This window comes from Xenopus tropicalis, chromosome 6 (genome assembly GCF_000004195.4).
Source record: "Xenopus tropicalis strain Nigerian chromosome 6, UCB_Xtro_10.0, whole genome shotgun sequence".
Classification (NCBI taxonomy): Eukaryota; Metazoa; Chordata; class Amphibia; order Anura; family Pipidae; genus Xenopus; species Xenopus tropicalis.
In genome coordinates this window covers 43,866,462-43,878,610 of record NC_030682.2, presented here as the reverse complement: position 1 = coordinate 43,878,610, position 12,149 = coordinate 43,866,462, and the positions used below count along the sequence as shown (strand labels likewise).

General features: G+C 35.6%; 1 protein-coding gene across 3 annotated transcripts in view; it reads left to right on the top strand.

Moving 5' to 3' along the window:
• Positions 1-12,149, top strand: part of ankrd28 (ankyrin repeat domain 28) — an 81,848-nt gene that overhangs the window by 53,446 nt on the left and 16,253 nt on the right. For all 3 annotated transcript variants that reach the window (XM_031904540.1, XM_031904539.1, XM_012965566.3), the window contains exons 8-15: positions 66-278; positions 1,791-1,869; positions 4,436-4,550; positions 5,327-5,409; positions 5,905-5,968; positions 8,548-8,616; positions 9,907-10,047; positions 11,531-11,642. In XM_031904540.1, coding sequence (XP_031760400.1) covers positions 66-278; positions 1,791-1,869; positions 4,436-4,550; positions 5,327-5,409; positions 5,905-5,968; positions 8,548-8,616; positions 9,907-10,047; positions 11,531-11,642 — 876 coding nt within the window. The remainder of the gene's footprint in view (positions 1-65; positions 279-1,790; positions 1,870-4,435; positions 4,551-5,326; positions 5,410-5,904; positions 5,969-8,547; positions 8,617-9,906; positions 10,048-11,530; positions 11,643-12,149) is intronic.

The window sequence follows — 12,149 nt, the reverse complement described above, 5'->3', positions numbered from 1 at the left end:
TTGAAGTTATTTTCTTTAGTCATTGTGCTTTGTAAGTTTATGTTTTCTTCTCCTTTTTTATCAAGATGAATGAATCAAATGCATATGGTAACACACCCCTTCATGTGGCTTGCTACAATGGGCAAGATGTCGTGGTGAATGAACTTATAGACTGTGGTGCTAATGTGAACCAAGTAAATGAGCGGGGATTTACTCCTTTGCACTTTGCTGCAGCATCCACCCATGGTGCACTATGTCTAGAACTTTTAGTTTGTAATGGAGCTGATGTGAATATTAAGGTAAGATTTAACTGATAGCAGTCTGTTATATGTGAGGTATTTGGTTTATCCACTGCCTTTAAATGTAAGCTTCACATTCGCTGCTTTTCCCATTTCTTTGTGGTGAACATCACAATATTTTTCTTTTTTTTTCATGCTCTCATAGCAAGTGATTTTGACCACTGTCAAAACTGGCGAGGATGTATATACCACCTGTGTTAAAAGACTCCCAGTCACCCATGTAACCCCTGCCTTATACTAGTTTATGATTTTGTTATAAATATTGTGGGGTTTTTTTTTTTATTTTGTGTAATTTTGTGACACGCAGGAAACATTGGAACTATTTTAAGGTAATGTCCCAAAGGTTGTGACATTAGTCACCCACGATGAATTTCTGCTACCGCGGGCGACTAATCTACCTTAAAAGCCTTCCACCGTCAGTAAAGGGAATTGGTGGTGTAGCCTGCAGGCAACTTTGCACAACATGTGTACTGTAGATCTTACTGCTGGCAATTTATGGAAAGGCTTTTTGTGAAAATTAGTGGACCATGGTAGCCTAGATTTATCATGGGTGATTAATCTCCCAGTGGGACATTAACCTAAACCAACTAAAAGTACCAAGTAAAGATAATCCTGACATACATGGGCCATCTTGACTTCTGATTTTGCCATGCATGCTCGATGGCAGCTTATGGGGCATTTTATGATGCTATTATGATAGAGATATATATATATATACACCAGTATATATATATATATATATTATGTGTGTGTAGTGTACTTTTTTTTTTTTACGATACATCAATACTATTAAGAGGGGGAAAACACTTTGCATTAATATAAATATACACTGTTAAAAAGATTGTGCTACATGTAAAGACGCAAGGGAACAAGGAAGTTCCTGCTCCATAGTTCTTACCATCTTAGTGGGTGGTTAACAGAGGCTTAGATTTGATAGGGATTTAATAATAATTTTTGGGCAATTTGAAATGTTTACTTAAAGTATTTGATTCCTCTTCAGAAGCTCTGCCTATTACCTAACAAATGAACTAATATATGTTAAAAATGTATGTATTAAAAGCCAAGTCTGCAAGTATAATTTTTAATTGCTTACCACATATGCAGTAAAATGAAACTGGAGCTGTGTAATTAAGGAATAGCTTTAAAAAGTGTACCTGCTGATATAGGAATCTATGGATAGCACTTAATGCATATTAAGTCATATTAAGATAATCATCTTAATTTACTTTGCCTGTCTATCGGTGTGGTGACTCATGGAGATTTTGTTTTAATACCAGGTTCTTTATTAACTATAATGTTTGTTATCAGTGTCTAATAATTCCAGTTTGAGATTAGAAAGCGAATAGTATTTATATTGTTCATCTCTTCTGCAAGCAAAATCGTTTGTTTTATGAGCATCTATGTCCCGAAAAATCACAAGTCAGGTTCTACGTTTTAGCAAACAGCAGCATAGAATGTACTTACTGTCTGTTATTTACCTTGTATTATTTATTTGTTATGTTTATTTTGTAGAGTAAAGATGGGAAGACACCGCTACATATGACAGCTATACATGGACGCTTTTCAAGATCCCAAATAATCATCCAGAATGGTAAATTGTTTGTGTGTTTGTATTGCATGTTGGGATGCTAGGGGTCAAATACCAAGGGGCAGATTTACCAGCGGTCATATATATATTTTTCCGTAATTTGTGGGTTTTTTCGTTTGTGGTATTAGGTTTTCTGTTTTTTTATTTGTTTTGTTTTTTTCACTTGTAAGAGCATGAAAATTCTTACAAAAACAAAAAAATGTAATATTTTTGTTCTGCATTTTAATTTATTTGTGCTTTTTATATTAAGATCTTTTAAAGGATAAGTAAGCCTTTTATTTTAAAATCCCCTAAAATTAATCTGTACTGCCCCCAGAATAACATTACAAGCAACTAAACTGCAGTTCTTTTACTGACATTGTTGTCAAGTGTAAAGTTCAACCCCCTTTTGCTTTCTTGGCACTCCTTCTCACTCCAACTATAAAGCCCTCAAAGAGGTGCCTACTGGGCTTGCTCACTGCCTCTGCTCCAATTAAAATCAGGCATGCACAGTAGGCACATCTTTGAGGTCATTAGTCAGAGAGAGAGAAGACGTGCTCAGAAAGCAAAAGGGGGCAGAGATTCTCACTAAACAATTCATTAAAAGAGCTCTTGTTGAACTGGCTGTAATAGAGAAATGAAATAAATCTGGATGCGGGGAGAAAGGTATGTTATTCGGGATCTATTTTTTCTTTAATAAATCACTAGACATATGTGGTTTTGATGGAAATTTTTATGTTTTAAAAAAACTCTTAAACCACTAAAATCAGAATGTTGAGAAATGGGCCTCTAAACCTCAAGAATCACAGATGGCATGTCAGCTGAGAAGAACCCCTAAGTGTTTTGTGTCTTAGTCCAATGCCCAACTTTCCTGATACATTGCCTTTCTTGCTCATGTAACTAAGACGGGATAACTACCTTAAAAGTGTGTTGATTTATTCACAATATACAACAAAAGGCACTTTACCATTCCAGCAGTTTCAAAAACAAGTTTGAAAGGAAAGTTCATACAGTTTAAAGGAGACATATCCTATAAAAATTATGAATGTACCAGTGAATTATACTCCTCTAGATATAGAAGGATTGGGCTTAAAAAGTTGTGTTTCTGACTGATTTATTGAGAAATTCTACAAAAACCCCACTAGTACCGCCCATCTGTTCCACTTCCTGCTGGCTGAATTCTCTGGATGAGCTGGGGAGCCGGCGGCCCTCCGTACCCTGCACTGTAGGATAGGAACCAATCAGCAGCTAGGCTGACCTGATAGGGAACTGAAGCCTGTCTGTGCCTGTGTGAGTGCAGGGCTGTGATTGGCTCTCCCCCTCTTACTGTGCTTCTGGCAGGGACTGTTAGGACACGCCCACTCTTCATTTCACACTGGACAGAGAAGTGATAGGATCTATAGGGAGCTCCAATAAAGGGGCCATTGTTACAGATAGGGTTAATGTTTAGCCCAAAGGGAAACCAGCACCGGATATTATTCATAATTGCCTACAGGGTTAGGGGTTTTCCCATTTATCCTATATGTCCCCTTTAAGTCAGAAGAACACACACTAAAGGGGATGTTTACTTATTTCAATAAGCACTTACATTAGGATCATCTGTTTCCCACTGAAGGAAGTTGCTAATGCTGTTAGTCAGGAGTTATAGAGGCAAGTCTTACTAAGGCACGGCCATCTTTTCCTCAAAATGCAATGAAAAAATGAAAAACAAAGACAGTGCATGCACACAACGCCGAATTTCTAATTTTGGCGCCCAGAGGCCTCGCATGATGCACACTAGTAGCTTACTATATGAAATGGGTTAAGTGAAGGTGAATTTAGCCTTTGTAGATAACCATGTTGCAAGCCATTTTGCACTTGTGCAAAGTGTGCTTTAAAAAATGCACAACAACATATACTGTAGTGAAAAAAAAAGTCAACAAACCATCATATTGCTATCATTTCTGCTGAAAAAAGGAGGGATGGGGAGGAAATGATGGTTTGGTAATCTGGAGGTTTCAGCAAGAAATATACAACCTTTATGTTTACTACTTTACCTTTTTCCTATTTTTAGTTTGCATTTGCTCTCATGCGGATGTAGTATGAATAATTCATTTCTCCCCTTCCCTAGTGGCCTCTGCAATTCAGTGATGGAAAAATCAAATATTAAAGAGAAAAATCAATGTGGATTTTTACTTTGCTATATGCATACAGTTTCAGAACATTTTTATTTTAAAATATTTCAAAGAAAACTAATTTTTGTGTAAATAATGCATATCTTAATTATCCTAGTAATGTAAATTGTCAGTAGTGTTTCAAAGTCTGCTTCTGACCCCCACTCCCTTTTACCTGGAACGCATGATGCAGTGCAAGTGGTGCCTGGAATTACTAGTGTATTGACTTTGAGAGGAGTTAAAATTCTGATTAGAACGCTGGAAATTTGTGCCCTAAAGTGGTACAGAGATGGAACTGCCTAATTGTTTAGTTTTCCACTGAAAGAACAGAGCATGCATGCAGCACGATTTTAATGTAATGTACTTGTAGACAATAGAACTTGACAAACTGGTGATTTTGTTTTTCTCTTTATGGCTTGGAATTGTATTTTTCATAGGAGCAGAAATAGACTGTGAAGATAAGAATGGAAACACCCCATTGCACATAGCTGCCAGATATGGCCACGAGCTTCTCATTAACACTCTAATTACCAGTCGAGCGGACACATCAAAGTAAGTCATGCCCTGTTTCCCAAACGTGTAGAAAGCAATTTCTCCATAAAATTGGTGTTTTATAACATGACACCAAGGTACTGGAATAAGCATTTTTAATGCTGTTGCACATTTGCTGATCAAACCGTTCTTCATTCTCTAGTACTGTAAAACTTTATAATTAAATGTTCATTTTCTTACCTGAATAAAAGGTTTATGCTACCATTTACTTACACCCTGTGCAGCTGAAGTACTGGGTCAGAAGAAGTGTATGTCAAACTAGGTGTCCTCATTCTGAAGTAGGTTTAATGAAATAAAATATATGACAACATAAATGGCATAAGACCCTGAATAAAAAAACCTTTTCTGTCTGTATTGATAAGTACACATAGGCACTTCATATATGTGTTAATTAAACTGATGGCTGACGGCCATTTAGGGGCCGGTTTTGAATGATGTTCCAAAATCCCCCATTTTACTAATTAATAAATGCTACATTGAAATTTTGTTCTATGCTATATTTTATTTCAAAGCACCAAGAAAATGCCATACTTCTTTTTTTCTGAGGATTTTCCCCTGACATTTCACATTATAAAAAAAAAAAAGTTTCATTTCCTAAAAATTAAAATGTAATTGCAAAATGTGTTATTCTATTGTAACTGTAATGGGAGACTTAATGAAGGGCTGCACCACCTTAAAAATTGTATGTCTGATCATTAGGATAGATCTGAAAGTTGTTGCATTATTGATCTTCCAATTTAGTCTAACTTAAAACTTTTTAAAATTTTGTCCTGTAGGCGGGGCATCCACGGAATGTTTCCTCTCCATTTAGCCGCCTTAAGTGGCTTTTCAGATTGCTGCAGAAAGCTCCTTTCTTCAGGTTGGTGTAAACATTTTATTGCTGTTATTGAGGTTTAGGGTAATGGCACATAGGGTTCATCGTCGTCCATGCAATTTCTTGCTCACCTATGGGAAACAAAATACACAAATTCCTTTCCATAGGCTATGTTGCAGAAGGAATTGTGGGTTGCATGTTTGCTTAAAAATGCAGCAGTGAGCACCAGAGAAACCAGAAAAGCATCATATGCAGAGCTTGATAAAGGCAAAGTTTTACATGTCATGGAGTCCAATAATGGGTCAAGCAGTCTGGGACACTGGAGTATGGAGGAAATGGCAAAATTTGCAAAATGTATAAAATTTGCTAGAGTTTGCATTTCAATCCACGACAGTTATTTTTGCCTATGAATGAAACAGGTATATCTTTAAATAAGAATGAAATATTAGTTTATTTAACATCGCTATATATTTAAAAAAAACCTGAATCTATGGTTATTGAGTATAAGAAGTTCTATTAAACTATTTTTCTCTCTTGAAGGTTTTGACATAGATACTCATGATGACTTTGGTAGGACCTGTCTTCATGCAGCCGCAGCTGGAGGGTATGTTCTGTTACAACTTGCATGCTTCTTTGTTTCCAATTATACTAACAGAAATGAAAAGAATATTAAAGTGTAACTAAAGGCTTGATCTGAATGAACCCTTGATCATTACATGGCAGAATTTCAATAACATGTTGGAGGAGCAATAATAACTTTGCACATAGATGGTGTAAGTGTTCTTAGATGTCCTTGGTACAAAGTTTGGAGTTGGACACTCCCCTTACCAGCCACAAACACTTTGTCCCCAATGACCACCAGCTTATACCTGAATGTTCTAACTATTTGTGCTCCAGGGCACAATCACTGTTGCATCCATAAACTTTGTAGGCATAAATTAGGTGTGTGCCACTGGAACATTCCTTAAATATTTTTTTTTGTTAAAGGCAAACTAGCACTTTCACCATTTGTGCTATTAATATTTAAATTTAAGTCACAGATTTATTTATGATTGGACTGGGAAAACAAGAGTTTTTTTTTCCCCCCAAAAGACTGTAGAAAAAGCATTCCTGAAGGCATGGAAGTTATCTGGAAACCCGTTATCCTAAAGGCTCCGAATTACAGAAGGGCCATCTTCCATAGACTTCATAGTTTTAATAATATTATTTTAATAATGATTCAAAATTTTAAAATTGAATTTAAAAAATTAATCAAAATTAATTTACTTTTTCTCTGTAATAATAAAACAGTACCTTGTACTTGATCCTAACTAAGATATTATTAATCATTATTGGAATCAAAACAATCCTATTGGGTTCAAAAAAATGAAAAGATCCCATATCCAGAAAACCCCAGGTCCCATACGATCTGGGTAACAGGTCTCATACCATTATGTTTTTTAATCTAAGGAGCAGATTTAACAAAATGTGAGATTGGAGCTTACCGCAGAAAAATGTGTCCACTTTCTATTCCTTCCTATGGGATTTTTAATGACATATTTTTCAATGACTGAAAGTTAGAGTTTGATATTTAATGCGTTTAAAAATCCCATACGAATGAATAGAGGGATGATGATTTCTTCTGTTTTCAGCTTTAATCTCACATTCTGATAAATCTGCCGCTAAATGTTCTAAAAGAGCATATCATCAGAAACCTGTCTATGTATGGCAACAAACACATTTTCTATGACTAATTCTTTTCTTATTCACGACTGTTAAATTAGAGATATCTCATTAAAGGAAATTGCAATGTAGTTATGTTCAAATAACATCAGAGCAGTCAGTTGGCAGAAGCTTTGGTACTTATTGTATATAGATTGTATATAGAATATATTGCAGTATATAAAACATAATTATTGCATGTAGTTTGAGTCAACATCGTTGTCAGCACAGTAAACGTTTAAGGGGTTGTTCACAAAACTTTTAGTATGTTTTGAAATTTGCAGTTGCTCTTCATTTTTTTTATTTATTTTTGTTAAAATAATTTAGCTTTTTGTTCAGCAGCTCTCCAGTTGCTATAATTCCAAACTGGAGAGCAATTAAACCAAAAGCTAAATAATTTAAAAAGCACAAAAGTGCCCACTTGCCCAATGCTCTCTCATTTCTCTTTGGCTGTGTGGCGAAACATTATCTCTCGTGCACATCTAAAAAATAAATTGTAACACAAGTAAATGACCCCTAATGTGTACTGGAAATTGGCCACAAAATTTTCTTTGAAGTTTATTATAGGTTGTCATGCAAGACAATATTTTCTCACACCCTATTTAGCTAAAAGTTTCTTATCTGTTGAAGCAATGCTCAGACATCATGCTTAAGGGATATTCTCTTTTTTCAACATTTTCCTTTCCATTTGTATTTTTGCCAGCATTACCTTAGGGCAGATTGGGTGGGTGATTTCTAGCTTTTTATCTCCCCAGCAGTTAGTACAGGTATGGGACCTGAGGTTTTCAGATTAGGTGTGTTTCCATTATTTGGATCTCCATACCTTAAGTCTACTAAAAAATCATTTAAACCCAATGGAATTGTTTTGGCTCCCAAAAGTATTAATTTTATTAGTTGGGATTAAGTACAAAGTACTGTTTTATTATTACAGGAAATTATTTTTACAAATTATTTGCTCATAATGAACTTTATGGGAGATGGCCTTCCCGTCATTTGAAACTTTCAGGATAATGGGTTTCCAGATAATTGATCCCATACATTTAACTCTATAGGCATATGATCCTTTCATAGAACTGCTAACCAGTGTGGCTACATCACAATCTGTGTTTCACAGTGTGACATTTCCCTTAGCCATGTTTCTCCCAGAGTAATCGGTCTTCATTATAGTACCTACCAAGATAACATTAACTGTCACACTTCTCTCATTCGCTAAGGTATTTTTCTATAAACATATAAGTGTAGTTACTAGGTGTTTGGTTCTTTGTACCTCTCGTTTACGCAATTGTACTTCTCTTTTAGTAGCTACCTATATATTTATATGTAAATCAATCAGACCTTAGGCAAAAGTCTTTTTTTTTTGTACTTGTTTCCATACTGTCCTTCTGTTAAGTTTGCTCTCAATAGTTAAACACAGCAAATATAAACATAAAGAATACATGTCTTGCGTGTTTTAAGTTATAATTATATATTTTGTCTTTTCAGAAACCTGGAGTGCCTAAATTTGTTGCTAAGCACAGGTGCAGACTTCAACAAAAAAGACAAGTTTGGAAGGTTAGTTACAGATTTACAACTTCGATTTTTTTATTTTTAAGAAAACTATTTTATTGTTTGTAATACGTTAAAGGGATTTTGCATTTGTATTTTTTTCACATAATAGTTTTATTTTGTTACTTTCTTCCTATTTATTAATAAGCTCTTAATATATATTTTAAGCATGAGGTTATGCAACTATTCAGCTGTTCTAACCTTATGATCTTGAATATCCACAAATTCACAAGCCACTTTCCCATCTGCTTAGCATATCACATGCTAGCTATCTATCCCCCCAATTAGCCACAGAATAAATGGACAGAAAGACTTCTACCAGTAATCCGCTTACCAGTGCAATGACAACACATATTTGTGGATATCGGCACTAGATTCAGCACTGGTATAAGTTTGAAGTCTTATATGACTGTGGGTGGTATGAGAGGAATGGGGGGGCCATGGCATCATTTGTTATTTTAAAAAGTGGATTAGGAGCTGCTATGGGTGGAAAGAATGTGTTAAGGAAAGAACCAGGATTCAGCTTGCTTGTGGATACTTTGAGTGGTTAATTGTATTTGAAGTGAAAGTTCAACAATATGAAAGGCAGAGGAATAAATCCATGTAGTTGAGAGTCGAGAAAAGTCATTTTGCCTTTTCAAACTGGGAATTATCTGCATGTTTCCATTAGTCTGCCTCAGCAGTATGTACAGGTCTGAAAAACAGAATGCTTAGGCTCCAGCAGGTTTCAAGGTATTTCATAATAATATGAGAGAAGACAATACATCCCAGGAGTATAGAGGCCAGGGGTAGGTACATGACAGAGGGTGGTAGTTTGAGAGACTTGATGAGTAAAGTGTCGCCTATTTTTAAAAAATAGACATGACAAAGTGTTTAAGTAGAAAAGACAACAAAGGATGAAGAGGGCAACAAGGACTTTAGTCTTTCTCCCATTATACATACAAAAGCTATAAATCGCTTGTGAAATATATCCTTATAAAGTGTGCTTATTGATGTTACTTATGTCATACAGCTGGCTTAATTTTGTATGTTTATCTACCCCTATTACAGTTCCATACCTATATAGAGTTCCATACCTTTATAAAAGCACTTAACCTATGTAATTCTCAAATCCTTATTTTTTTTTAGAATAGATGGTGCATTATTCTCTATTTATTGTAACCAAGCTTTTCCTTTAGTATGTAGTAAGGATGCAGTGAGTTGCTGCTGAAATCCATATAGAATGGTAATTGTATGTTATTTTCACTGTTAACTAAATGTTTGTTTCATTTTTCTTTGCTACGATGGACATTGAAGGACTCCGCTTCACTATGCTGCAGCCAACTGTAATTATCAGTGCCTGTTTGCACTTGTTGGTTCTGGAGCTAGCGTAAATGACCTTGATGAGAGGGGTTGTTCACCACTGCACTATGCAGCTACTTCTGATACAGATGGCAAGTAAGTGGAAGGCATTGTCCACATCTGTGGAATTCTGTTCTGAGGTTGGACAAGACAGCCCTTTGCAAAATAAGGCTCTGTGTTTGCCATTTGCTGGTTACCCAAAACATCCATCTCAAAAGACTATATTATCTGCAGATTTTGGCAGATTACTGGGTAGCCGATGAATAATACATATTTTGTGAGCTTCATAAAGGGCTCCATTCAGTGAATTTTGTGCCTTAGTTTTTTCTCAGTTGCTTACATCATAATGTTAAAGAGCAAACCACGTAAAGGCAAATCATGTTAAAGAGCAAACTGCATTGCTAAAAAATGAGTAATTGTGTAGTGTTGTATGTGAGAGCTTTCTGAAAGCTATTTCAAACTTTTTGCTTTATCCTTTCTTAAAGCACAAGGAAAGTTAAACTCAGTGATGGGTGAAAAAAATTGCTAGCCTCTTGCCCCAGGCCAGTGTTTCTCCATTAAAAAAACTAGCTCAGGGTACTTTGCAGAGGATTGTGGCACAACATTTCCTCTTCAGCACCATGGTGCTCATTCCTGTGCTTGAATTGGGCAGTTGCCCTCTTACTTACAGGAATTGCTCTACTGCACATGTGCCTAACCTAAGCCCATGCTGGGAATATCTGGGAGCTGAACAAAAAAAGGTGGTGCTTCACTCCCTACCAAAGTACCCAGTAAAGCTTTGTTTTTATAGAGGTGACGCAAAAGCAGAGAAACAAAGTATACAAGGTGGACACCTTGCATACTGTGTTTCTCTGCTTTTTAGATCTATGGTAGGGATTTTTCAGAGGATAGATCATGCACCGACAGAACAGGAGGGCATATAAATACACAGAGACAAATGTCATGGGTGATCTTGCCCATAGCAACTAATCACCTATAAGTTAGAAAACAAAAGCTAAAGTCTGATTGGTTGACATGGTCAATATTAATAGTGATATTTGTTAATAAATACACCCCTTATAATTCAAGAACTTGTCTCATGAGACACAGAGCAAAATCAGTTGATCAGTTTCACAAGGAATTAGTACTAAACAATTTGAGCAATATAGCATTGAACTCTGCAGCCAATATGAAATAATTTACATAATTTACTTCAGGCTGTAATAATTCAGCCGGATGTAATTACTTGTTGTGGCCAGCAGGTATCAGTGTTGTAGCACCAATAACTTAAAATTCTTCGTTATTCACATAGCGTGGCAATACAAAATAAGGGGGGGGGGAGAAATCCTCAATTGTTTTTGTAATTATACCAAAATCATTATACCAAAAAGAATTGGGGCTAGCCAACACTTGACTATGACTAAACTTTACATAGTACTAAGTTCCTTACTAATATTAGCTATATTAGATAAGGCCAATATGAGTAATTTAAACCTACTTTCATTTGTTGTTTACTTTTTAATTTACCTTAATCTTGTGGAACATTTCTTCTTTTAGTATCTTTATAATGTATGTTATAAATTCCTGTTTTCAATCATAGGTGCCTGGAATATTTACTCAGAAATGATGCAAACCCAGGAATCAGGGACAAACATGGGTATAATGCAGTACATTATGCAGCTGCTTATGGACATCGCTTATGTCTTGAGCTGGTAAGCTAAATCTAAAACATTGTACATAAGAGTTTCATATTCTTTGTATTCATAATATCTAGCTTCCTGACTATTTTATCAAGGTGTTCTCTAAAGTTACGTCCATAACGTGTTAAAGGTAATGTGGTGTTTGCACCAGTTTTATTGACTTATCCAGTGTTTGTTTCAGGGTTCAAAAAATGCTGTAATTATGTATGTCATTAGTTTTCTTTTCTTCCAAAAAATTAATCGTAAGGTATTGTTATTTTACTTTGCATATGAGAATAAGGCAGAATGTGTTTGTGCGTGTGTACACTCATTTTTTTTCTGTTTCTTGCAAATCAGCCAAAAGCTGCTATTATAAGTAAGAGTGACACTTTAAGGAGGGAAATATTAGGATGCAGCATTGTGCTATATAGGCTTCCCTACCTGTGAGTCTCCCCGCTAAAACAGTGGCTTGAGAGTTTGGTTCCAGTCAGTTAGGTTGACATTTAGGGTTAATGCATGCTGTGATATTAAATCCTGTAA